Below are 27,963 nucleotides of genomic sequence, written 5' to 3' on the forward strand. Positions count from 1 at the left end.
CTTTGAGACCCAGTATAAAGCGCTATACGTTTGCATAAGCACCGCATTATTATTTTTTAACTAGCCTCTGAACATGGCTGCTCTGAGCCTGTTGCCCATGTTACAGATTTATGCATATTTAGATGAAAATGGGTCGAGCATACCCTGCACAGATATCATAATGACATAATATCAGCTACCTTTGCTTACGCTTTAGTGGCATCAGAATATTCCATGGATCTCGAGGGCGAGATGGCCAGCAACTTGAGCGGTCGTAACACTCCCCGGTCAGCGGTCAGCTTGGGAAGCAGCTCGACGGACCACAACCGTCCCGACTTGATCGACTCCACCCAGCTGCCCAATAATGCCAACATCACGGACCGCTTTGGCAAGTTTGAGATCGGCGACGCCCTGGAGAAGAAGAAAGCACAGGGAAATCCTGGTAGGTTGGTTGGATGTGGATAGAGTGAACCATGCAGGACCACTTTTATTACAGCAGATAGGTGATGGGATTGTGCCTTTGACGACACAAGAATGACATTTGGCACACAGTCAGAGTATGTCATAACAAAATATATATTGGCTGTACGGCCATCGCAGATTTGTCCTTTGAAAAAATATAGGTAGAATAACAAGCAATGGCAGCCATTTTGAAAATTGCTCATTACTCTACCTATAGAATGTAAACTGTGCAAAATCTTTCATGTTGTGAAAAAGGGCTGATATGGTTGGGGATTAGAATCCCTTGCCCTTGAGCATGAAGCTGAGGTATTGCCATGGTGACTATTGGCCAGGCAAAAGATTCCAATCCCCAACCGCGGCCCTTTTTCACAACATGAAGTATTTTACACAGCTTCCATAACACAGCACTGAAATTGATTAAGGCAAGGAACTTGGTCACAGTGTCCAAAGATGATGTTGTGATCAATTGACCATTGTGCGGTGATGCGTGATGGAAATAAAATGAAACTCGTAGGGATTTATGCCAAGGATAAGGAGTATTAGCACAATTAAAACATTTCAAAATTTGCTTTGTGGTGTTGTAGTTATTTCAAAGACAGACAGACGCTTTTTGGGGGGACATACATGTACTGTAGAGCAAAAGAAAAGGCTATTAGGCAAATACAAGCATATACCATGGACCCTATGTTGCTCCGGGGCCCTCAGTGACCCTCAAACCCTCTGCTGATGAGATCATGGGTTTTTCAGTTTCCCTCAATCTCACCCGTGTTGAACTGAAAACCTGTCACAATTTGGTGGCATTTTGTAGCGAGCTTATTAGCAGATTTCTGTGCTTTGCAACTCCAGGAAATAAGCCTTGACCCTAACCGTGCCAGACTCAACACGGTGCATCAGGTGGAAAAGTGTGGTGCACTTTGTTGCATTCAGCCATCAACAACACTGCACAAACGGCCAGTTCTGAAACAATGAGAGCTAGTCCCATTGGGCAATGCCACAGTTGTATCCTGCTGCAGTTGGTGACCACAGACTCTGAGGCAGTTTGGCCTTGAGACTTTTGACCTGATGGATCTTGCTACACTGTGCAGGCTTGTTATTTAGACTCGCAAGTGTTGCATGTTGCTGCTTTTCGCAGGGTTTCTAGCCAAAATACCCTAGAGGGTTAGGGTTAGGACAAAGCGTAGCTTGTAAAAAGGTTAATAAATGTGATCCGATCAAGCTAAATGAGTCGTTTGTTGGCCCTTATCGATTTTGTTAAATTTAATTTTTTTACATTTTTGAACAGAAGAGCTATCTTGCAGTTTATATTTGGTGAAAACTCCATGTGAATACGACTTTCTATTCAGAAATTATGGCGCTTAGAACACATGCAGATCAGAAAGAAGAAAACAGAAAAATCAAAATTGAAGTGTTTATTAAGCAGCAATAAACCTGTTTTATTTCAGGTTATTGAATATTGAACTCCTTAGCAAAAATTTCACATTTTAACTACTTTATCATGAGTTTTTCTCGGAAAAAAAGTAGTTGACATGAAAGAGGACATATGTAGCCTTCCGATTTTACAAAAAAAAGTCAATTTTTAAATTTCAACCCTACAGACCTATTTTGGGCTGTATCTTACAATCATAATTGCAGACAAACGACTCGTTTAGCTTGATCCCATCACAAATGGATGTAGGAACAGTTTTCCGTTTTGTCTTTGTCGAACAAAGAAACCTTTAGCGAGACCTGGAGCACGGAAGTCATCGGCAGCGACACCTCGGAGCCTCCCTCGGAGCCCAACACCATCGAGCGTCTGCAGGAGATAGCGGAATCCCAGGAGGACATTGAGCTGGCCGGTGCCCAGGCCGCCTCCCTGCTGGGCATCAGGCACTCGGTACCCGACATCTCGGAGACGGCCAGCGAGACCTGGAGCGTGGACGTCCTGCAGAGCGACTCAGAGCGCACGGAGGACAGGATGCAGGAGGTGGAGGATGTGGCTCACGAAGAGGCTATCCAGGTAAAGGGCTCTTTCAAATGACGTCATTTCCTACAGATCATCCACTCGTGGCCACGTGCATCCGCATTTTGAGCGTCAACTTGCATAACGCGCATCGGCTGCGTCGTATTTCGAACACATTTCGAGCAACAAGCGCGCGTGTTTGGAACATTTTCAACACTGCGCAATGCGTGCTTGATTGCGTAAAATATGCAGTTGCAGTTCTCTTACAGAGATGGCCGTCACTGAACGAACCCTAATGTTTTGATCAGGCCGTGTGTGAAACTGGCATGTTTGGCTACGGCTACACTTTGGACTAGTGTTTTGTGCATCAGGTTGGGTTGACCAGGTCAAACTGACCCTGATACACAACAGTTGGGTTGACCAGGTTTAACCGACCTGAAACATTATAGATATAAACCAAATCCAAACTGAAACGGAACTGACTCTCTAAAACCGACCCGACCCGACCCAACAAAAATTCAAGGAAAACCGACCTGAACCGAACCGACCCGAAAAAACCCTGAATATCTGGCTTGGGTAACTGTGTCGGCTTTTTGTGCCTTTTCACCTTGCAGTTCTCATTGCGCGTTGGCAGGTTCCACACGCGCTGGCAACACACCAAATGAACGCAGTGCGATATCACCCTCAGTGTGTAACAACTGACGTGCATTTTTATTGTCCATACTCTTGGCCGTCTTTAATAGACCATTCATAAATACCTCAGACAGTTTAGCCATTCCTATTGGTCGAGAGCCCGTCACGTGGCCGGTCTTAAACGGATGATAAAGACATGGCTAGCTGGTCTTAAACATTTTTCCAGTGTCACATAAAATGTGGACTCCTAAAAATCCAGTGCCTCTTACCGTTTTATTGGTTGAACGTTCACAATCCTCACATAGGCATGCGCAACACTACCAGTGAGTCAGAATTTTATAGTTCAAATTCAAAACGCAACGCCCCAGGTGCGTTCTGCGCGACATCGCACAGAACGTGCCAAGCGCGTCAATCTCCATAAAAGGTTTTTTTACATCTTAATCGCCAGCTGAAAAGTCCATTATTTAGCTAGAGGGATGTTTAAAAAAGCATGAAGGGAACTTGTTGAACAAAATCTGGATTTTTGACCGAAATATTATATTTTTTTGACCGAAAAGGTATTTATGAATGGGAATAAATATGTGGTCAGTCGGTATTAATCACTCTGTCTAAGACCGCTTAGAGTCTGGGTGCTGATAATTACCCTCGCCTCCGGCTCGGGTAATTATCAGCACCCAGACTCTAAGCCGTCTTAAACAGAGTGATTAAAACCTCTCGAGCACACATTTATTCCCTTAATAAAATTACAGTATCCAATCAGACAATATAACAAAGAGCTAGATTAAATTACTAGAGCGCTAACTCCTCATTCTTACGCACGGAGATACTTTGAAGCCGTCCTGGGCACAGACATTTTAATTTGTGTGCGTGTTTGTAGAACGTAATGAAATTAGATGGAGTGAATTTTGAAAGTGTACTCTACATGTAAATGCTACGCGCAATTACAACATACGCAAACAACTTAAGCGCATCCTTACAGTTAAAATACGTCACAACAAAAATCATCTGCAGCGGATGAATCCGCACCCGTTTGCATTGTTTGCGCAGAGCAAAATAGAACGTTTCGGTTTCGATTAGGGGGTATCCGCTTCAATAACCACCTGTATAGAATGCAAATGCAGATATACAAATTGCCGTACTAAAGCCGTACACAATTTTCAGTTTTCCACAGTTGTGTACAAACACGGATGCGCCCGGCAGGCATCGCTTTGTATATCGAGTAAGCACTCTAGTAATTTAATATAGCTCTATGGGCTGTTTCTATGGCTATTGTATTCAACTATTCAGAGAACAGTTGATATCAAATCTAGGAGTAAATCAAAATAATCTTGATATTATCTATTTCAGGCTTCCCTGTTAGAGGCCGACACCGACAGGACATCATCCAAAACCAGCGATGGACCCAGCTCAAGACGCAGCTCCTCAGATAGCCCAAGTGTGGAAGATGGGGCCAACAAGAAAGATGCTGTAAGAATAACTACAGGAATGTTGTCCCCAAACACAAATATGTCAAGCTATTAAAATCCACTAAATAACTTGGGGGGGGGGGGGAACAGATCCATGTCAGTACACAAAGGCTTTCATTAAAGGCATTATGGGCTTCCCTTTCTAAGACCCCCTTTACACAGGGCTGCGACCTTTGTGCCTCCCTTGTGCGACCATAAAACTTGCCAGGTCGCCGTTGGAGGCTCAAAGGAGGCCGAATGGTTGCCTAGGTCGTTCAAAGGTGGTACACAGGATGTTCAGACATCGCCATGGACGCCATGGTCGCCGTAAATTTTTGAACATGTTCAAAACAGTCGCACAAAGGTCGCCGAGGAAGTTGGTTGCTCAAAGGTGGCTCAAATGAGGCAGAAGGGAGGCACAAGCATTGCCGTGGTTGCAGAATGGATGCACAATGGTCGGCCAATGGTCGCCACGTAATGGAGCCGTTCTGTTGCAAATTTTACCTTCAATCTGGGCGATATGCTTCTGCCTCCGTTGTACCTCCTCTGGTCGACCAAGAGCGTGCATTGAACGATGTCTGTGGCGACCGCTGTGCCTCCATTCGGCATTGGTTGTCGTAGGTTGCACAGGGGAAGCACAGGGGAGGCAGGCAAGTGGCTCAGTGGACGCACAGGTCGCTCGTAGCTCGACATGAAAATACCCGAGAATTGCAGTTTTGGTGGTTCAAGGGAGGCTTACAAGGATCGCGAGAGCAGTTACATTTTCTGGGTTTAGGCAACCATTGAGTGTCCTGGCCTTTTTTTGGTCGCTCATAGGTGGTACAAAGGTCGCAGGCCCTGTGTAAAGGGGGCCTAAGTGGGATACATTGGACCTGGGTGCGGGCAAAAATGATGGTGGTTCTCTCTGCACTTGCACTGCCAAACTCACCTTCACTGTGATGTATCAAGTAGTGTAGGCCCCACAGAGTGATGGGAAGAAGAGATACATATTGCTGACATAAACTTGAACACTTCTTATTAAACGTTGTGTTAGTTTCTTTCAGGTGGTATAACTTTATGTTGATATTTTGCCATTTTGTTAGAGCTCAGATGCCACAGAAGACTCCAGCAGCCACTACTTTGATCCCATGGAGGATCCATCCATGCTGAAGGGTTCCTCTCCCGTGGGACAGTCAAGTAGTTCTTCCTCCCAATCCAACAGTGACCATCAAGAGGCCTTCCCCAAGAAGCCCCTCCAGCAGGACGAATTCCCTCTTAGACGCTCCTCTCCCCTGGTCGAAGACAAGCAGAGAAAGCAACCCAAGGAAGGTCCTCTGTCAGACAGGCCCTTCCCTGGCTTCCTGAGTCAGTTTGATCCCGTTGCAAACGGGAACAATCATACCCTGAACAATGGAAACGAACCAAGCAGAGTCATGTTGGCTAAACCTGACAGCAAGCCCCCAGAAGACCTTTTGCAGGATTTTGACCCCTTTTCCTCTCTGAGTCCCGGAACATCAAGCACGTTGCCAACATCAATCGGAAGGCAAGGGGACACCCCAATGGGAGCCAAGCCAAAGAAAAGGAGCAATTCCGCTCAGAAGATCTCAGCAGGCCAGACACCGACTGGATACGTACCCTACAATGAACGTCACGGTCTGAACCACGATTATGGCAGCCAAGGGAGGCAACAGCGGACTAATCCTTTTGATCTTGGCCATGACGGTCTTTCTCATGTCAACCATGGTTTTTTTGAGCCAACAGCGCCGTCGTCTCAGCCAGGCCCATACCAGCCGGACCTCTTGAATAATCCATTTGCTACTATCTTTGATCCTTCGGCTCCTGTCAGCCACACGTCCCAATCGTTGTTTACTCTTCAGCCCCAGCAGCAGAGCACGTCTTACAGAACCTTGGCACTGGACACAGACAGCGGGGTGGTGTCTGGGGACTCCAGCGAGCACCTTTCCCATCGAGTTGTCAGCTCCATCAGCACTGGTAGCAGCAGCAGTGCCTCCTTCCTCAACTCGTCAATTGAGAGCTCCACAAAACCCCCGGATTTCCTCGTTCAGATAGGCAGTCGGACATCAGATGAGTGGAGTGGGATAGATCAGGCGGAGCCCGGCAGGGTCCAGAGCTTCCCCAGCACGTCGTCAGGCTCCAGCTATGGTCTGACTGGTTCCACAGAGGTGGAACAGAAGCCAGCTAGTAGTAGTTTGTTCCAGAGGTCTCACAGCACAGATGCATCTTATATATCAGAGGAAAGCAAAGCTAAACTAGTGAGTAAGAATTAAAAACCTCAAAGTATGGCTACTTATCCATCACTGAGCTCAAACCAACTAAAGGCCTGGTGGTCTAACTGATACCAGGTTTCGCCCTTCATTTTTTTCTTCATTAGCCAGCCGTACTAGTGAACCAGAAGATTGAATTAAAATAAATGTCCGATCATTTAAAAACACAAACAATTGATAGTTTTATGAGGAAGAGCTATTACTCTTGCCATCTGTTTAGTTTTTTTATGTTTGTTTGCTGATGCAGGTTACACACAAATTGAAGTTTTGAATCAGTGTTGCCCACAGGTTCCAAATATTGTTGCACATTTATTATGATACAAGCAGTTCATTGTTAATACCCTAATGCCATGTTCCTTCTTCCCAAATCTTCTAGGATGTTGGGGATAGTGATAAAAGTAGATCCTGGTTGAAGAAAAAAGTCAGCCAAATACACAAAATAGGTGAGTGATCATCAAATTCCCCAGTCATTTCGTAACGGTAGAAATTTTGTGGGGAAAAAAATGCTGTTATAGGGGAGTCGGGTTGGCGTAGCGGTACTATCCTTGCATTGCAACGCTGTGACCCGGGTTCGATTCTCGCCTGGGTCAATATTTGGAATGGGTTTTCAGTCCCTGCCTGATTCCGTGGGTTTTCCCTAGAATATCATTCTGGAGTTTTCCTCCCACATCTAAAACTGTAATTGCTTCTCATTGTCTCTTCTCTACATGCTTCTTCAGGCTTGCTAGCTACAGTGCTTGGGGGCTTTTGAGGAATCCTTGGTTTCATTTCCAAAATTATTTAATAATAATAATAAAACTTGTGCACACAAGTTTTCAAACTTATTAGTGCCCTAACCCAATATTCCCTCATCCTTTTTTTAGGAGTTTCCATACGTTTACTAATTAGACCACGAGCAACAAATATGACCCGGTTGCGATAGTAAAAGTTTGCCTATAAAGGGGGGCTGTGACATTAGGAGACATCAAAACGTCTCCCTAATAACCGATGTCTCCCTATCTTCGAAAGAATGACGATAACATGTCTCCTAAATGTACCATTTAGTGGTGTAATAATACCATATTGTGTTAAAGATTTCCACTGTTGATTTGGTGAAGCTGACTTTTATTGTTCCACCTTTTGTTTAGCATCGACCAGAAAACCCAGCAAGAAACACGGACCCGCCGGGGAACGGGACGACAGAGAGAGAGATAGAGACTGGGAACAGGAGAAGAAGCACTCAGAAGCTGCACAGATCATCCCAAACCTGGCCTTGGTGCACCATTCATTTAAAGGTAAAACATTGGGCACGGGGAGACAACTATGGTGGCATGGATGGCTTGTGCGTAAAGCGCTCGCCTCTCACCAAGGTGACCACGGTTCGAATCCTGGCCGCGGATCACATGTGAGTAGAGTTGTGCGTTGGTTCTCTCCTGTGCCATGAGGGTTTTTCACCAGGCCCTCCGGTTTTCCTCCCTCCGGTAAAATCAAACACTTTAAATCTCAGGCTGTGCTCCGTGGTCATATATGGGTCGATGTTGCCGGCAGCCATAGGCGCCTTTACGTGCCAGCAGCCCAACCAAGTTGTAGCCGCGTCCTTCGCAATTCGGCATCCCAGCTGCCAGTAAGGGTGATTAGCCTCCCAAATTAATATTATTATAATTATTATTAACTCTAAAAAACAAATGTAGGTGTCTCCCAAATGACAAAAAAATTATTTGGTATTCCAGTTGTTTAAAACATGTGAATTGATCGGTGAGTTTCTTGTGCCTGGACTTGTGATTGGACGGCTGTGACACTGGTTAATGTTCAGTTCACAGTTGGAATAACGAGCTTATTTAAAAGAAAGAAGTACATACAACATGTAAATATTAGAAGGATGAACTCTTTTTCACCATTTTTGCAATGCACCCAACCTTGGGCGCATTTTCTCACTTTGAAAATCTTACATAGATTTTCAGAACCACACATCTTTCCAAAAAGGGATTTCTACATGGTGTTACCAAAAACCTTCACTTGGTCATACCACCATCATGCAAAGTTTCAAATGTTACTTTTGTACATTTCTTTGTATAACCCTTGCCTTACCCTGGGCGACTTTTGTCGACAAGAACTACCCCCCTGCTGATTCCCGTGGGCGACGTTAGTCGACCAGGAAACCACACACAGAACACCCTCAACACAGATATATTCACTAGTTTTCAGAAAGGCGGCATGTTGATATATTTAACCGCCCATACATCAACCATATATACCAGCAGAAAGAGTGTTTTCGGATCGTTCTAATGGTGCAGTTTATTCATAGTGTTACCATTACAAAAAAAATTGAGAAAAGAGCTTCAGAAGTATCCACGCACAATTTGAGGTATGGAGTGCCATTTGGTCATGTGGTGAAATGGCTTGCAGTTTGATAAATGGGACCAGATGGACAAACATTCTTATATTTGCACGTATGGACTTCATTGTTACATCACATAAAAGAGTAAGGTTCAAGGAACAAACTTTCCACACAACACCTATGATTTTAATCACTCCTTGGCAGTGAAAATCTGGGTTGAAAAAAGTGAGTTTTCGACTTGTTGTCATTTTGTTCACGCTCTCGTGATTTCAGCATGACCAAGCAAACAATTTGGTCCTGGGCAGAGCCAAGTCAATAAACAATGTGGTAATGAAAGGGAATAAAGTTGGTTGCATGCGCAATTGAAGGTGTTCACTTTATGAAAAGTGGGAAACTTTTTGACAAAAATAAACCAGTTTAAATGCCATTTGGCTATTTGTTGGGTTGGGGTTATTTTATTAGACACACAAGGAATGCAGAAAAACCAAATATTTTGGATCACATTATACGCAGATGATGGGCTGAAAGCAGCCTCGGTGCCTGAAACCAGTAGCGAAGACATTCTGGAGAAATACCGTGAGATGCGCAAGGCCCAGTCTTCAGAACAACTGGAAAATGACCACTTGGGACATGGTGAGTTGGACCATACTCGTGTTAGTTTGCATGTTATCCAGTAGCTATTGTAGCTTTCTTGTTGATTGGTATTCAGTGCGATAAGGTTCTTGGTGTGATAATCTTGGCTCATCATCTGTGACAAAATGAAAACCAGGGTTCGAAATTAGCAGCAGCCCGCTAGCCAAATGCTAGTCAAAACAGCGGCGGGCTAGTCAAACTATTCCTTAAAGAGGTTGTGGAATGCTCGAAGACATTTCCGTCATTTTTTGGGTATATGTAGCCTAAGGTGTGATGAAATAAAAACGACTATTGTTTCTGTCATGAAATGAGTACAAAGGTTACTTTTGAGAGCTATTTTTCAGGTCCTGTTTCGACCCAAACGTGCAATTTGTGTAAAAGTCGTTGTTGCGGGCAGCAAACAAAACACAGTAAATCGTGACGTAATAAACAGGACTCGTTTATGCTACTCTGCATCGGGAGTCCTGTTTATTACGTCACGATTTACTGTGTTTTGTTTGCTGCCCGCAACGACGACTTTTACACAAATTGCACGTTCGGGTCGAAACAGGTATAACAGGACTTGAAAAACAGCTCTCAAAAGTACCTTTTGTACTCATTTTATGACAGAAACAATAGTCGTTTTTATTTCATCACACCTTAGGCTACATATACCCGAAAAATGACGGAAATGTCTTCGAGCATTCCACAACCTCTTTAACTAGCCCGGCTGGCGAGTGAAAAATTATTGGGATACGGCAAAGATGAACGCTCAGGAAGAAATAAATGATTAAATTCAGAAAGAAAAGCCCATCAATTTGTGTCTAAATTTAACAACTGTTTTAAAGGGGTTTAATTATTAGATCTGTTAATCAAAAACCCTGACAAAATTGCCTCAGAATTGAGCCTGAAAATGCGCCATTTTGGATTTGAGATAAGACAAAACATGCGTGCTAGTGAAAATGCCTGCGGGCTAGTTAAGAGTCCGTTTCAGTAGCCCGGCTGGCTAGTGAACAAAAAAGTTTATAGGTCGGACCCTGAAAACTGAACCGTGTTTCATTTGAATTTTCAATGGCAGAACTGGGCAATTTAGAATCATCCACAGAGTCCAGCGGTAGCCACAGCGACAAGCCCGACTCGGGCGGGGCCTCGGACCAGCCCGACGCCTCGGAACCCGAAAACCTGGACGAATCGTACGCCTTCATTGACGCCAAGCGCAAGCTGCGCATTGTCCTGCGCTCGGCCGACGTCCACAGCCTGCCCTGGCTGACCAACTTCAGCATCCCTGACCACGTAGCAGCTGAGTTAGCCCTGGGCATCTCTACTGGCTACCCAGAGAACGAGCTGGTGGCATTCCTGAAAGTCCAGCTTGCTGAGGCTATGAATCTGCAGGACAGGGCCCTGATAGCGCAGCTGAGAGAAACCTTGAGATGCGTCCAGACATTTGACAGAGATGGGTGAATATTTGGGGTTGTTTTCTTTTTGATTTTAACAGGTTAATATTCACTTCAATATGTTCAGTAGTAAGTTTTTTGTGAGACATTTGATGATTGAGTGGCATTTAACAACGACATGCATGGCTAAGTATGTGTACATGTTCAGGAAAAATATTAAATTTGTGTAATCATCCCCTTGCAATTGCCACCCAATTAAGGTTTTTTGGGGTGCAGTAAAGATATTTCTATAGGGACATATGACTATGATTCATAAATACCAAGACAGTTTACCCAAATCCTATTTGTTGAGAGCACTTCACATGGGTGGTTTCAAATTGTTGATAAAACACCAACGGTCCCTTTTCCCCCTTATTGGTTGAACATTCACAATCTTCACTTACGCATGTGCAGTAGTACCAATGAGTCCCTATTTCATAGAGTCCTAACTTCACACTACACCGGCACTGCTGCATTCTGCACCACATCACGCAGTACGCACTCCACGCACGCCAATTATAAGGAGATTTTTAGTACTACTCCTGAGAGGCACATGCCATAAACATATAGCTGTAGGGGTGTTGAAAGAAACGTGAAGTAAAATTGGTAATCAAAATTGTGGGAACTTTTTAATTTTTGACTTGTTTTGGCTTTTTGACCAAAAGGTCATAAATACCTGAGATAGTTTACCCATTCCTATTGGTAGAGAGCCAATCGGCAACCAGGGGCCAATTTCATAGAGCTGCTTAAGCACAAAATTTGCTTAAGCACAAAAATGTCTTGCTTAATAAAATCATGTTACCGGCCAAAACTCCATGCGATTGTTATACTAAGTAAACAACAGCTAAATACCAGTCACAAGCAATGTACATCACATGGAGTTTTGGCCGGTAACCTAATTTTACTAAGCAATGTCTTTTCGTGCTTAAGCAAATTTTGTGCTTAAGCAGCTCTATGAAATTGGGCCCTGGCCCCAAGCCGGTTTTAAACGTACTTGTTTAAACCGGCCAAGCACACATTTATTCCCTTAATATCAAATCACATCATACATGTCATATAATTATTAAATGTACTGATAATAATTGGACTTGCCTTACCTGATCACTTTATAGCCTCGGACAGTCGGTCACTTTGCATTTGTAAAACTTCTTGGTCGCTCTCTCTTTGAACAGCTGTCGAAGGCTCCTGGCTTGCTTAAGTGAGGACTATGAGAACCGTGCCCCATACATTGCCTACCTGGTGCGCAGCCGTAAAGGGCTAGCCGCTTCCCGAGCTCATCTCCTGCGCCTGCTGGATAGAGTGGAAAGGTCAGTTGAACAGGACTGCAAGATCTGTTCTTATACATTTGATTTAAATGCACTTTCGGTGCAGAACTGATTAAGAGAGAGTGTCTGAGTTATCCTTCACCACCCGCCTCATCACGTCAATTCATCAGATGACCACTCCACTTTGCCACACCCTGTGATGTTCTGACCAATCACAGCACTGATTAATATTCGTCACAAGTCAGACATGGGTGAACTTGCATGACGTACATGGCTGGAACATGCAGTTAGGCATTGGGAAGGCGTTTGTGTTGTAGAAATGCCCTCGTGCGCTCTGGGTGGGGCCTAGTGTATCAGTCTATAATAAATAAAAAACAAGTAAATCACAAATCAAACCGCTAATCTCATCACATGTCAAATAACAGGCCGATCATGTCAAATAACAGGCCGGTCACATGTCAAATAACAGGCCGATTGCAGGTCAAATAACAGGCCGATCACATGTCAAATAACAGGCCGATCACATGTCCAAAAAACAGGCCGATCACATGTCAAATAACAGGCCGATCACATATCTAATAGCAGGCTGATCTCATGTCAAACAACAGGCTGATCACATGTCAAATAACAGGCCGATCACATGTCAAAAAACAGGCTGACCCCATGTCAAATAACAGGCTGATCCCATGTCAAATAACAGGCTGATCACAAGTGAAACAGAAAGTCACATGTAATAGCAGTTGTGTTTGTCTGAGTTGCTTGTAACGGGATGCATGTGAGACGTGATGACTTGTGGTGACGTTAATAAATATAGAGCACTTGACAAGAACTCTGTACCATTTCCCCACTCGTAGGCAACACCATGGACTACATCAAAGCAGACAATTGTACTGTAATGGTTTTATATTATTTTCCTAAAAGGAGATCATTGTAGCTCATTTGTGTGATCCATAAATGTGATTCACAAATAATAATAATAATTTTTATACAGAAGGTATCAAAGCGCTTCACAATTATTACCCCTGTTCGTCAGGTCATGAGACCAGTTTTTTGCAGTAGCTAAAGATCAGCGCATCCTGTGATTATTACTAGTGTTGGTAGGTTTTGAACATTGCTTTCTTCATAAGACATATATGGACACGGATAAAATGTATCATGCATTTTCTCCATCAGGGATAAGGCAGTAGTCAACAAGTATTTTACAATGGTTCTGGTGCGTCTGTTCCTGGAGAGACAGGAAAGGAGTATTCACAAATTCATTGTTGATTTCAAGGCCCTCACTGCTGCTGATGAGAAGGTTAGTGATAACTACCTCAACTCTAACCCTATATACATTGTATTTAGGTAGAAGAGGTATGCAACTTTTCCTTGGATCAGCTGATTTCCTCGTTTTTCACTTCACACTTATGCCGTTAAAAACTGAAAAACCCTATACAAAGTCTTGTAAAGATTGGAGTTTCCTCGTTTTTTGTTTCATCCAAGTTGCATGCCTGTAGAAACCTAGCTGAACACAACACATGCAACACGTTTCAAAATTACAAGCCTGCTCAGTGTAGCAAGATCCATCAGGTCAAAAATGTCAAGACCAAATACTGCCTCAGAGTCTGTGGTCACCAACTGCAGCGTGATACAACTGTGGCATTGTTCAATGGGACTAGCTTCCTTTGTCTCAGAATTGGCCCCTTATGCACTGGTGTTACGGCCCCATGCAGCAAGGTCTCACAGACTTCAACACCTGATGCACTGTATTGCAACTGGCAGGGTGAGGATTAAAATGAAGACCTTGCTCATAACCGCTCACTTATGTAGATCCATCTCGGGGTGTTAAAGGACTTTTGCAGGATTGAGGAAGGTTCAGCCCAGCCTCTATTACCTGACATTGGACTGGATGCACATTGAAAATAGAAGCACAGTGAATTTGTCCTCGGTTTCCTGCAAACTGATGGATTTTAAAGGAGTTTGCTTTAGGGAGTTCAGGATAAGTTCATGCACAGTGTAATCCATGTTGGATTTTTACTTCATTTATCCCCAGACACAACTTGTCAAATTTTTTCTGAGGACTCTGAACAACTGGATAATGGACGACCCTATATGGGAAGGTATGTAAAACAAAATAAGAATCCTTTGTCTATTAGGCCTGCGTCAAACGTCGTGCTTCTGCCGTGTCGAACTCAAATACTGACAAAACTTTCTATTAAATACGGCAGTTTAGCAGGATGTTTGACACCAATTGTTTTACTAAGTTCAATTCTGCCATGTAGCACGACAGGCTCTGTCGTGCTACACGGCAGTTACACGGCATGGTGTCAAACGTCGTGCTCTTGCCGCGTCCTATCAAATTGAATTCCAACCTGGGCTAGGCGATTTTGGAATGCGCATGCGTTTCCAAACAAATAGACAAGACAGAAACAATCCAAAATGGCGGCGAGACAGTAACAAGCACATGCCATGCATGTTTGGCATGTTTGACAGTATAGAGAGTCGAGAAAGTGATAAAAGAAGTGAAAGAAGAACGTACACAATGTAACTGATCTCCTCCTCAATAAACTGTTTATGCAACATGAGTTTCCTCTTTCCGGCAGCTTTGATACCGGTACTATTAAAAATCGTAAAGTTAAGCCTCTTTTTTCCTGTCTCCGCCATTTTGTCTGGTAATTAAAGGCGACTGCTCTGTGATTTAAATTCGACGTTTGACACCAATCTAAAATTCTGTCGCGCTTTTGCCACAGGTGAAAATGAATTACATTCGACACGGCAGAAGCACGACGTTTGATGTAGGCCTTAGAGTATCTTAAAAAAAAATTCTGGACCTGCAATCTCTGTGCTGTAAACTGTGTTTTTCTGGTAACAAAATGCTGCGTCCTATAACCGACATGTTACGCGAATGCTGTTTGTGATCGTAAATAACATGCATTAATGCACCCACGATGAGCATTCATGTAACAAAGCGGCTGTAAGACGCATCGTTTTGGGGCCAAAAAATTTGGGCAAATTTCAGGTCTACGTTTTTTTAGATGTCTCATGGGTACAGCCTATCAGATCAACACTTGGCTCAATTTTGCCCAATTTACCGTATGTTGATAGTCTGAGTATCACCCGTTATCCACGGAGCCATCTCCTGTCTAACGTCTGATATGTCAAAGCATGCAGATTTATGCAAGCCAATCGGAGTCGACTTTACTAAATCGTGACGTCATTTCATCCCAAAATCAGGACTAACGCTGTGATTGGTCAATTCGAATGCAACGTTTTGTAATACAACAACAGCCGGGAGCGCATATGGTAACATGATACCGAGCGCCGCGCGCCGTGATTGGTCAATTCGAATGCACTGTTTTGTAATACAACAGCTGGGAGCCCATTCGCATAACATGATACCGAGCGCCGCGCGCCGTGACATTTTTTTTTAAATCCATGTCTATGATGTATGACGCACAACGGGTGAATGACCGAAGACCCGATAGACCTATAGAAAGCGCCTGCTGATTGGTCAAAATCTAGGAAGTCAAGAGGCGGGGTCTTGCCTAATTAATCAGCCAATCTGTTCGCGCATAATAGACCACGGCATTCCCTATTACATAGGCTAGTATGTTGACTGCTCATGTTCATTTGAATCGTAAGATAATTACAAGAGCTTGAGATGAAGTCAACAATCTATGATTAAATTTGATCATTATAAGAAATGATACAAGACATGGACATTTTATGTAATAGCAAATTAAAATGCTTCTTTTGAAGAAATTTCTTCGAAATATAAACTTTGTTCTTGTTTGATCAGCTGCCAGTGAAACCCAGATGATTGATGCTGAAGTAGCCACAGAGCGTGCCATCATGAGCCGTATCTACAAGCTTGCCTTGTACCCCAACGAGGAAGCTGACGTCGCCAGGGACAGGTAATGCAGATTTAACAGCATTTAGTATTTAACTGTAATGTACAGCGTGTGTTACTGGTGTGCCTAATTTGATAAGGATTTGATTGTCCATAATTTCATCTTTGACAAGATTTTTGTGTGGTGGAATTTGGACTTTTGGTTCAAAAGTTATGACAAGTTTTGTGAAGCCCTTCTGAAGCGGGTTGGTCTGATTCAATGACCTTAACACAACGACCAGTTATGTACAATGCAGGTATGCATTGAAGACAGTTAAACCAGAACAAAACTTTCTTTGAAACAACGGATGATAAGTATCACTTAAATTAAATAACTGGACTATCATTGTTTCAAAGCATCATGAATTATTGACTAATAACATTGATTGTGGACTAAAGGATTATGTAAGCCTAGTCCTGCCACACATGTCCTTCTTTGTGATCCACAAATACTTTCACCTGTACTGAATTCAAACCTTTCATTAGGTATGTGTGATTTCACAAATCAGACCAGCTTGGAATTTATAACCCTTCTTCAATGTACTCTATCTCTGGACAGGATTGTCCAAATGAGATGGGATAACAAGCATAGTGAGAAGAAGGAAAGGTACTTTGAAAAGAGGGTTAACATTATGATGAATAGGGGTGGTTTATATTCTTAATATTTTTGTTTCTAATCCTGCGTTTTTATTGACACACGCTGTACATGCACACGCAGCACTGCCCTATATGTGGAGTCACAGCCCATGCTCCGGAGCACATCCTTGATTGCAATGAACATTGTAACTTCCGGGTTTTGCAGTTACGCTAATGGGTAATTCCAACGTCACTCACGTTACATTTATATACCATGAGGCTACTTTGACCTGTCACTGCTTCAAAAGTATTTGATCAAGCTGAATCAAACCAGCCATACAACAACCTTGGGGTAAGGGGTACTCAAAAATGGAAAGAAAAAATCAATCCATTCTTCACTTTGTATCCCCCTGGCTGTAAGCCGGAGGGGGATATTGCGATAGCGTATTCCTTCTGTGTGTATGTCTGTGTGATCTGATACACCGTGCCCTCTGGAGACGTGCACACAATAGGGAACAAAAGATTGTGTACGTCTCCAAAGGGCAATTTCTATAGATGAATACGTCTCCACAAGATTTTCACGAAATAGATATATGGATTTTACTCAAAAACTAGGAATTTCCAAGGTGGGTTGATCTGTCGCAAACGGAAGAGTTTTAGAAAAGGGATGTCAAGTCCGAATCTCAGCTAAGGAAATTAATTCTGGTTAAAATAAGAGCATTTTGAAACTTCACTTTCAAACTCGAAAACTGTACTACACGAGAACAAAGAAATGTCTCCAATACAAATTTCAGTATGCGTGTACCGGTATGTACAAGCATTACATTCACTGTGTGGACTTCTGATTGGCCCTAGATTGGACACGCCATGCTGTTTAAATACATGGCGTGGGTCGTGTCGCGCCCATGCCGGCGTTGGGTTACAAAAGCAACAATGTTCGATCTGTGGTGTGATTGGTCGTTAAGAAACATACATTTTTCACAGCCGGATAATTTGTGTATCCACTCACACCCACATGGGGGCAGTGCGTTGACATGTACAGTACGTTGTATGCATACCTTTAGCACTGCAGGCCTTAGCTATGGCCAGCGATGCGCTTATGCTGATACAGCACAAACACAGGACAGCCTTGCATTCAAGGCTAGGTTGAATCAGACATGGGTTAACAAGAACAGGTATACTGTTCTCACATACATCAGTTTGTACTTGGGTTGGCTGTAGATATGTTGGATTCTCTACCCCCGTCCAGCATCTTAATCCTTGTTCTTAACACGGCTGAACTTAAAGCTATAGTCCATCATTTGCAGCCATCCGAAAAAGTAACTGGAGTATTATTGTTGAAAAACATACTTGGTTGAAAGATAGTAAGGGGACTAAACTCCCTGTGAAATTAATCTTTCTGGCAAGCTATCATTTTGAAGTAATCAACGAAAGAAGGCCTTTCCAACGATGCGTCTTAAGACGCACCGTAGGAAAATTTAAATTAGTAGTTCGTTTTGTTATTCGACGCAACGCGCGCAAGCATTGGCACGACGCACAGGCGCGCGCGGTTGCTATAATTCGTCAGATCAGTGCGCGACATCGCCTATAGCTGCAATTCAAAACAATTCAAAACATGATTCAGCAACTTTTGATTTGAAATTGAGATCCCAGAATGCTGTTTTTCTCGAAATATACAGCTGAAGCTGAGCTGAAACTACATGTACATCAGGTTAGTTGTTCAGTATCCTTCATTAGATTTTGAACACTTTTGTTGCTTCAAACGAACAAAATGCACAAATTACAAATGATGGACTGTATCTTTAACCCATGAAAAAGATCAGTTTTCCACTTGGATATTTCCATCTTTAGTCATAATATTCATCATGTACTCTCGTAAGAACAGGAGAAACTGCCAAAAGACACGGATCAAAAGACAACAGTTTCACTGTTAGATGTTGGGGAGATGCGTTTCACATTCCACTTAATTCTGTGCTGTTCATGTTTCAGGGTTCTACAAGCTCACATCTACAGGCTGTCCAGAGTGATAACAGTCAATCACAAGGCTCTGCAGATCCCAGAGAAGTATGGGAGGGAGGCCCCCTGGCCTGCCGCACAGGCTGAGATCCTCAACATCAACGTGTACAAGGTGCGATTGATAGGGCTTTCTTTGTGTTTCAGGAACTGTTAATAATAATTAGGAAAAATATTGCCTCTTTCTGTCAATAGATGCCGTGCATAAACATTAAAATGGCGGGTTTTTTTTACTGCTTCGTAGAGCTCTTTTGGAGGGAGGTACCGTGTGCACACACAAATGACCACACAGTCGTGAATTTCTATACGCCCGAGGGCATTGCTTTGTGTTTTCCTTTGACCCTGTAATACAGGGTGGATCAAAAAACCGAAACCGAGATATTATTGCTAATTGGAACAGAAGTAGGGCACATGTGAATCAAAGGGAGATATCCTCTGTTAGGGTTGAATCTCCTATTTAAAATTACACCCTGTTCATGTCCTTACATTCAGGGTTGACTGAGCAGTGAACAATTTTATGAAAGGGTCTATTTAGAGAATTGCGCCACTTTTCATGTTGAAATCACTTTTTTCCACACCTGCCTTGATTGGCAACCATAGCCTTTCACTCCGTGACAAATTACACCACAAAAACCACAATTGAAAAGTGGCGCAAGCCTCTGAATAGACCCTTGTATAAAATTGGTCACTGCTCAGTCAACCGTGAATGTAATAACATGATCAGGGTGTCATTTTAAAGAGGAGATTTAACCCTAACAGAGGATATCTTCCTTTGATTTACGTGTGCCCTACTTCTGTTCCAATTAGCAATAATATCTCGGTTTCGGGTTTTTTTTGTCCAACCTGTATAATACTTTCCCATAGAGTAAGCACATGACCGTATGATCGTGGACCGTTTCCAACAAAAGATCCAACGCTCGCAATGTTCTCGCTAAGTTTGTCTATCCTCTATCGTAAAGCCATACATGTACACACATACTCGATCCGTAGTTGTGGGGACTGCACAGGAGTTGTCCGATGGTACTGTGGGGAGCGAAAACGCTGCGGGGACAGCAGAAAGTCCCCACAACTCGGTCCTAATTTGCTTAACAATAAAAAAACGTCCCATAATGCGGTGATGGGCCGCCCACACACACTTGCCTTCCACACATACATGTACTGTGGACATTCCTTTGTATTTCTGTAGTTATACAAAGAAAAACCAGAGAAAAAAATCATTTTACTCGCATCGTGACCACTTTTTTCAACCCAATTGTGTTGTCATGATTTCCCACAATTAACCTCCTGCTTACTAGTGCAGACGTCTTACCATTCGACCACCAGCTTGCCCGGGTCGGCTGGCTGGTTCGAATCAGATATCGTAGCGGGTACCGCAATGAAACTATTCATAAAATGGAATTTGCCTTGGGGTGACTTTTTTTTTCACAATCACTCACAAGCAACATTGATAATACAGTGTTTATAAAAAATAAGTCGGTGAAAGACAAAACCCAATAGTGAATTTGTACATCACCCTGACGCAAATTCCATCTTATGAATGATATTGCATTGTGGAAGGGGAGGATTAGCAGGCCTTGTGGCCTTATTGCTATGTAAAGCCTCCTGTTGCTGAGGCGGGCGGGCTAAATACCCCCTGTTCATTTACCGTGGGACGGTATTGTTATTGAGGAAGTGTGGGACCCTTCAGGCCAAAGCGGGAGACGGTCCACGCATGAACGCACACGGTACAGCCGTGCATGGTGACGGTTTGCAGTGGGGCTTGTATGTTTAGGGCAGACAAAAGATCAGAGGATTAGCAATGCACCAGGTCTTTGCAGTCGGTGAGTAGAAGCCGCCACTGATGGGTATGAAACCGCAGGATTCATTGTTATAAAAATGGTTATTTGTAGCGGGAGCCGGGAGTGCCAACCGTGGGAAGGTTTGTAGAAAACAGGTCACCCGCTTTCTTTTCAAGCGGGAGCCGATAAAAGAGGGGCTCAATTGAAAGCGGCTCCCGGTAAGTGAACAGGGGGTATTTAGCCTGTCCGCCTTACCTGACAAGAGTGATGAATCAGTAAGTCCTGATTGTTATCTCAATCCAGACTCCCAAAGACAAGATGGGCTGCGTCTACCGCTGTTGCAAGGTCATCATGAACCTCCTCAGTCTGGCCAATGAGAACTCGGCGGTGGGCGCCGACGACTTCTCACCGGTGCTCATGTACGTCCTCATCAAAGCCAACCCGCCCGGTCTCCTGTCCACCGTGCAGTATGTCAACAGCTTCTACTTTGAAGGGGAGCAGCTGAGAGAGAGCGACGGGGAGGAACAGTACTGGTGGATTCAGTTCTGTGGGGCCATCGAGTACATAAAGACATTGGATGACAGAAAATGAAATGCTGGTTATACATGGGTTTGCCAAAAAAATAAACTTAACCCTAACCTTCCCACATCCTCCAAAATCCTCTTTGCAAAATGGAGGATTATGCAGGATTGAGGTTGCATGGCAAAGAGGTGTGGCTGATTTAAGAGGATGCACTGTGTCAAGGTCTTGGGCCGGACCTTGTGTTGTTCATGCTCAGCCGCGCATAAATGTTGGCCTGGATTTGACTTGAAATCCTCCGCACTGCTCCAGGATGTCACTGGCTCTGCCTCAACGTATTGCTGGTGATTGCTATAGGATTTTGCAGGATTGAGGCAGTGGTCGCCCCTCCAAGGACACATTCCAGAAATAACAGAGGATTTTGCAGGATTGAGGCTGTATGCATTGTTTACATGGAAGCAATTGGAGGATTTAGCAGGATTGAGGTTACATCCTAACAAAAATGCATAGGCATTAGGGTTTTAATGAACTTAACCGAAAGAAACTTGAGATAGTTTACAACACACCAAACTTGTTAAATTTGGTTAGTTGGCTCAAGAAACTGCATCATGCATCAGTATTGAATCTCAGTGTTGAGATGAATATCTGAATATGGTTTGTGTACGTGGATTAAATAGAACACAGTTTATGGTAGATCATATGAAGTTTATGATGTGCCATTTAGTTAGCTAAGATGCAGTATACAAGTATTAGAAGTTGACCAAGTGGTGTTCAAAGGCAGGTATCAATTTTGAAAACACAGGGGAGGTAAACCGCCTATCCAGTGAAAATGAATAATTTGTTTGATTTTCTTTGCATGTTTGTTTGTTTTTGTTTTTTTACAAATTTGGTCTATTTTTTTAAATTAAGAATGGTTTGACTTTCAGTGATGCACTTTTAAATTACAACTAGAGTACATTCACCATTGCTTTTTATTTTCTTGTGGCATGCATTGCAGACCCCTTGCTTTTTTTCCTAAAACAAGGAATTTTCAGAAGCACACTGTCTTGCAAACAGTTTAGGGGATTTGTATAGTGCTTTGATAGGTCTGAAAACTTTAATGTGTTTTTTTTTTATTTCTACTTGTTTATCATCATGAACTGCTATGGGCATGATGGGTATAGCCTTTAGCAAGCATCCTAAGCATCCCATACTGGGACGTAAATGTGTCAGCTGTGTTGTGCCAACCGATCTGATACACCGTGCCCTCTGGAGACATGCACACAATAGGAAACAAAAGATTGTATACGTCTCCACAGGGCAATTTCTGTAAATGAATACGTCTCCACAAGATTTTCAGGAAATGGATTTTACTCAAAAACTAGGCATTTCCAAGGTATGTTGATTTGTGGCAAATGGTAGAGTTTTAGAAAAGGGATATTAAGTCCGAGTTTCAGCTAAGGAAATTAATTCTGGTTAAAATAAGAGCGTTTCAAAACTGTACTTTCAAACCTCGAAAACTTTAGTACACGAGAACAAAGAAATGTCATCACAAGGATACAAATTTCAGTATGCGTGCACAATCAGTTCATCATAGGGGTGTGCATTTATGGGTAGTACAGGAACTGCGCTCTTGATTGAAAAAAAAAACAAAAAAACGGGTACCCACGTACCTGTTAATCTTGGAAGTTGCTGTTCAGACTTTTTTCATAAAGGTCCGCACGATAATACTGTCGCATCGGTGCATCAATCATGTCAATGCAGCTAGATACAAGTGTGTACATTGATATCTATAGCTTTATTGCGAAAACTGCAACTTTCACGAGTGTCATAAACGTGAAATATGTTTGTGTACAAATGCTACACCATCAGATATGGTCCTGCAGTGCAACTTATTGAAGGCCCTATGTGGTTTTGTTGACCCGTTGCAAAGACGAATTTTCTTCCCTTTTTTTCTCTTTTACCCATCCCGATTTTGCTTCTATCGGCATCAAAAGTTTCCTGCTAAAATCTCTAGCCCGTAGCAATCCCCCCCGGCTAGCTACTGAGAGCAGACGTGCCGTAGCAGCCCCTCCCGAGTGCCGTGGACACCCTTGGTCAAAGGTGCTGTGTGTAAAATTCTAAAATTGGTTGCAGAATTTCAGCTGGTTCTGATTAAACTTGACTTGGACGTTAGATATTCATTAAGTATATTTTCGTCAATTTGATTGCTAGTTTTACATGTACATGTGTTTTCTAAGTGTTGTTTCATTTTATTTCATTTTTTTTTAAATTTTCCAACAAACATGATGTTTATCAATATAAATATGGGAATGTAGGCTATAATCTACAAAGTTTATTCAAGATCATGTTTATTTCTTTTATCATCTTCATATCATGTTTCATGTTTTGAGATTTCTTTTTTTACGTGTATTTGGTGGGTTTTTTTAAAGAGGTTTCCATGTTCCAACCAAAATGGTATCATACAATCTATAGTCTTTAACATAAAGATGTACACTCGAGCAGTACAATTGCAGTTGGTCAAAATCATATCCAATTATATACTTTCCACCTTTGGTGATGTTAAACATTTTTTTTTACTTATTAATTGATTTGTGACTTTATTATTACAAATATTTATTTCTCTTTTAACGCCAGGAAACAAACGTGTAACAGGCATTATAACATGCACACTTATATTAAAATGCATAATTCCATAATTTTACATTGTTCTCATTATGTTGGTGTGTAAAGGCACACTCCAAAATCCTATGTATCACGCCTAATGACAGCCTGCCTTGTTGAAGTAGCGAATGGATTATTACAACTGATTTGTTGATCTTACGAATTCGTTTTTATTTTTGTTTGGTACAATGCTGCAACCAGTATTAAATTATAGAAAACGTGTATAAAGCTGTCTTGCTGAAGTCGCGGGATCGCACCGATTAAGAAATGCATTTGCATATGTATTAAAAAAAAATTTCTGTACATATGTAGTTTAAACTTGTCATCAATGAATACATGTTTGTAAATGATTTGTCGCCTAGAATTGGAATGTTGTTAAACTTGGGGCGGTTTTTCGTGATTAGCAGTGTTGCATCTGAGTCCATCACAAGTCCTTTCACACGTCCGTTTATAAAGCCAGGCACAAGTAACAGGATAAACAAGGTCAAGGGAATGCTTTTGTAACGGTTAATGTGAATAGCTAGTGACTTGAGACCGAAGGACTTGTGATGGACTTGCATTGCAGGGACTTGCAGGGACTCGGATTCCACACTGATAATTAGTGCCACTAGAAATGTCCCGTTGTGCATAGTGTTGGCGAGGAGATGTAACGTAATTTTATTAATGAGATGCTTGAAAATACACGTTTCTGTCCCATTTTTCAATGTTCGCCATTTTGTAGGGTATTTTGGTGTTTTTGTTTGGTTTTATGCTAATGGACATTTCCATTTTCATGAGCAACTGTGTCATTTCAGGTAGAAGCCTCAATATTATAGGTATTTCAGCACCAAAAGTTGCCAGAATTTTGGATATTTTGCTGTCGTGAAGTTTCTTTTCTTTGGTGATTTGTTGTGTCAGTACACGGCAGTATGCCAATGAGCAAACTTTTCTCACAAATGATTTCAATGAGCAAGTTTTGGGGTCACAATTTGAACAGAAAACCCCTAAATTGAACAGTGTCTTCCTGAAATGACATCACAGTTACAGCGCCCTTTTCAATGAAATTAACCAAAAAGGGATGTCAAACAGTTTTCATTCATTTAAGAGGAGCAGAAAGTTGCACAAAATATGTTTGGTTTTTTTTGTTTTTGTTTTTTGTGACTTAATGTAGGTGATGTACATGTAGGCTGCACATACCTGCACATATATGGGGCTTAATACATGCTTGCAACACACAATATTAAACTTCATTAACTAATCATGTATATATTCTAGCTGGTATGACTGATTCATTTGTGTTCGGCACATATATCGATACAGTTGTACATTGAAAGATGTGTTAAGCAATACATGTATTATCATGCTGCCACACTGTGAAATGGAGCCCTGAATTATATTAGTGATGTGTAGTCTTGGTTCAATACTGAATTTGTTATTTTAGAGCGAGGTCGCTACATCAACAAGATGAATCCAATCAAGCCTTGGCAATATTGGCAACCTTACCCAGGGAACTCCGAGCATAACTCATGCACGCTGTATTCAAGCTAATGCACACGCGTGATGCCCGGAATTTCCTGGGTAGCGCCGCCAATATTGCAAAGACTGGATTTCTTGAGAGAACTCCACCGCCGCGGTGTTTTTTTCACAGGACTGGTTGCAAAATAGGTGAACAAAAACTCAAATTCAGTTTTGGACCAATGGTAAGTGATGTGCAATTTGCTTGGCCTCTGTGTTTGCGTCAAGCATCACACGTTAATGCTTGCCAGCACTGAGACATTTCCCGTGAAAGTATTGTATCACCTGCATGTAAATACTGCACGTGAGCATCGTAAATGATCCTGTTGTAGCCTAATGAATGTCATTTTCTGTCAGTGTTGTACAAAGTTTGATTCAAAGATGTCAATCGCTATTTGAATGCTGTGGCTTATTATTGGCTCATGGAGTTGTCAAAATGTAAATGATAATTTTTATTTCATTCTATATCTGTGATCGAAATGTGTATATAAGATGTATTGACTAGCCAAAGCTTTTATTGAAATAGAATTCTTCAGGACATTTTTTTTTGTTTCTTGTAATTCACTCGTGGAGGCCTGTTATACATTAACTTTCAGAAGCTGTATATTGATTGACCTGAAACAAAATGGCATCACGCTGGGTTTACATGTGAAAACATTTGTTTTAGGCCTACTCATGCAACAATTGTCTGAATGTTCTTTTTTTTCTTCTCGACCCTCTTTCTCTGGCTGTCAAATTCAACACAGCTATCCCAGCAGTCAAAATCAACCAAGTGCCTGTTTTGAACAGTTAGGAGCTCACGGCCTACATAAACCAGGATTGACTGGCTCTAACTTGATAGAGCTTTGCCTTGTCAGTATAGGTGATTGACAAGCCAGCTGTGCAGTTAGCCGCTTTTGTACGTTGATGGAATTTGACTAGTCACAGTGAAATCCTGGAAATGTGATCTAACTGTTGGAGACTAGCCTGTTTATAACGGCACGGCAGGGGAAGAGGATCGAATTTTTGACCGTCTGTGACTGTTCATACGGCAGGAGGGTTTTAATGTACATGTATGTTTTAATGTGTGCCAAATGTAAGATGGCATCGGTAATGCTGTTCTGAAATCCAAACGGGCATTTAGTGTTTGTAAGGTTGATTTAAGGTTGATAACTGTAATTCCCGAGTGGCAGATAAGGTACGGTACATCTACATGTATGTTTCCGTGTATATCTGCATGTATCGTTACCTCTGTGGTAGGCTTATACACAGTAATAATTTCATCAATACCAATAACAAATAATTTCATCAATGCTAAAGAACCAAAACAGACTACAGTGTTTTGAAATCCCATCAGTGTCTGTTGGCTTTGGAGGTCTTGTTTTTTTTCTTTGTTTTTTTTTGGGGGGGGGGGGGTTGGAAACAGAAAAAGCTGGATTTTGTTTTACCAAAATTCCTTTGAATTTTAAAAGTGTTTCAATAAAATGATATGCCTACATAATATTACTTGCTTTGAAGTCTTCATCGTTATTGTGCAGTAAGTGGTGGTGCAAGGAACATTCACCATAGAAATTATTCCCAATAACGTGTAGCTCACAGAAGGATTTGCTGGAAAGAATATTTGGAGATTATAGATGCAAAAGCAGATACAAGCAAATTGTACCCCCCAAAAATGGAGAAAACCCAACCAGCTAAATAATATATTTTCTCCTGATTTTTAAACAATTTATTTTTCTCAAGATATGATGAAATGGGCAGTGCCAAGCAGATTTTCTGAAAAGGTGAAAAATGCATTTTTTTTAATCTGAACTCTTTATTCGTCAAGTGAGTTTCTGTGTGTGAATTGTGTAGTCAGTTTATATGCCTCTTGTTTGGAGGTGGGCAAGGGATCCCTGCTCATGAGTGATTTGCAAATTCTTTGCAATTGGTCAAAGGTAAAAGATCAATCAACAGATAGTTATGATAGATACCAACCTCTAACCCAAATGTGTTCTGTAGATGCACTAGAAATACCATAGTATACCATAGGATATGTCATTTTTTCACTTTTTAATAAGTTAATTTCCAGAAACCTCCATTGCAGACATACAAATCAGAAAGTCGCGTAGGCCTAGTAATTTTCAATTTTTAAACAGTTTACTTTTGCTTAATTTTGTTGTGCATATTTTCACATAGGCCTATGTGGTTGTTTTGATTAGGCCAAAAAAAAATTACATGGCATTTGAAAAAAGGGTAGGTAGGTTCTAAGGTAGGGAATTTTTTCTTTTGCAGTTTTTTTTGTGTACGATCATATGGAGGCGTCTAAGGGTAAAAGGTAGAAATTGATGCTTTTGGATGTTTTTTATTTCTCATTTTTCCAATAAAACAAATTAGGGTAGGGGCTGTCAGAATAGGGTAGGTCGGGAAACCGGAAGCAGAACTTTTATTTTTGTGGCCTTACAATTATATACCTTTGACAATTTGATATCGGGCAGAGTAACTGAAAAAAAAAGTGTCAAATAAATGAAAGAATGTTGTCATAACCATGCATTTGTGTTGTAAAAGCTAAGATACACAAACAAAAACCGTCTGTGTAACCTTTTTGCGTGGTCACTATTACTAGCCTACTAAAGTTTAGTTAGCCGACACTGAACCCCATGCTGAGTTTCTCAAGCAGCAGTGATGTCACCAGTCTGCCCTGTTACCGGTTGTGCCTCGACATCGACTCTATTGCTAAGCTTCTCAGTGTAACTCTCAAATCAGTG

At 42.0% G+C, this 27,963-nt stretch overlaps 1 protein-coding gene across 3 annotated transcripts in view; it reads left to right on the top strand.

The window, feature by feature from the left end:
- Window positions 1-21,741, top strand: part of LOC119720230 (GTPase-activating protein and VPS9 domain-containing protein 1-like) — a 38,923-nt gene extending 17,182 nt beyond the window's left edge. For 2 of the 3 annotated variants that reach the window (XM_038189845.1, XM_038189846.1), the window contains exons 8-21: window positions 197-421; window positions 2,151-2,437; window positions 4,361-4,480; window positions 5,541-6,710; window positions 7,099-7,165; window positions 7,850-7,996; window positions 9,553-9,672; window positions 10,730-11,108; window positions 12,257-12,391; window positions 13,523-13,646; window positions 14,382-14,448; window positions 16,128-16,242; window positions 18,783-18,921; window positions 20,888-21,741. In XM_038189845.1, coding sequence (XP_038045773.1) covers window positions 197-421; window positions 2,151-2,437; window positions 4,361-4,480; window positions 5,541-6,710; window positions 7,099-7,165; window positions 7,850-7,996; window positions 9,553-9,672; window positions 10,730-11,108; window positions 12,257-12,391; window positions 13,523-13,646; window positions 14,382-14,448; window positions 16,128-16,242; window positions 18,783-18,921; window positions 20,888-21,175 — 3,383 coding nt within the window. In that variant the 3' untranslated portion in view covers window positions 21,176-21,741. The remainder of the gene's footprint in view (window positions 1-196; window positions 422-2,150; window positions 2,438-4,360; window positions 4,481-5,540; window positions 6,711-7,098; window positions 7,166-7,849; window positions 7,997-9,552; window positions 9,673-10,729; window positions 11,109-12,256; window positions 12,392-13,522; window positions 13,647-14,381; window positions 14,449-16,127; window positions 16,243-18,782; window positions 18,922-20,887) is intronic. The other variant, XM_038189847.1, reaches the window with a different exon arrangement.
- The last annotated feature ends 6,222 nt before the right edge of the window (window positions 21,742-27,963 follow it).

Source organism: Patiria miniata, unplaced genomic scaffold (genome assembly GCF_015706575.1).
Source record: "Patiria miniata isolate m_02_andy unplaced genomic scaffold, ASM1570657v1 HiC_scaffold_9, whole genome shotgun sequence".
Lineage (NCBI taxonomy): Eukaryota > Metazoa > Echinodermata > Asteroidea > Valvatida > Asterinidae > Patiria > Patiria miniata.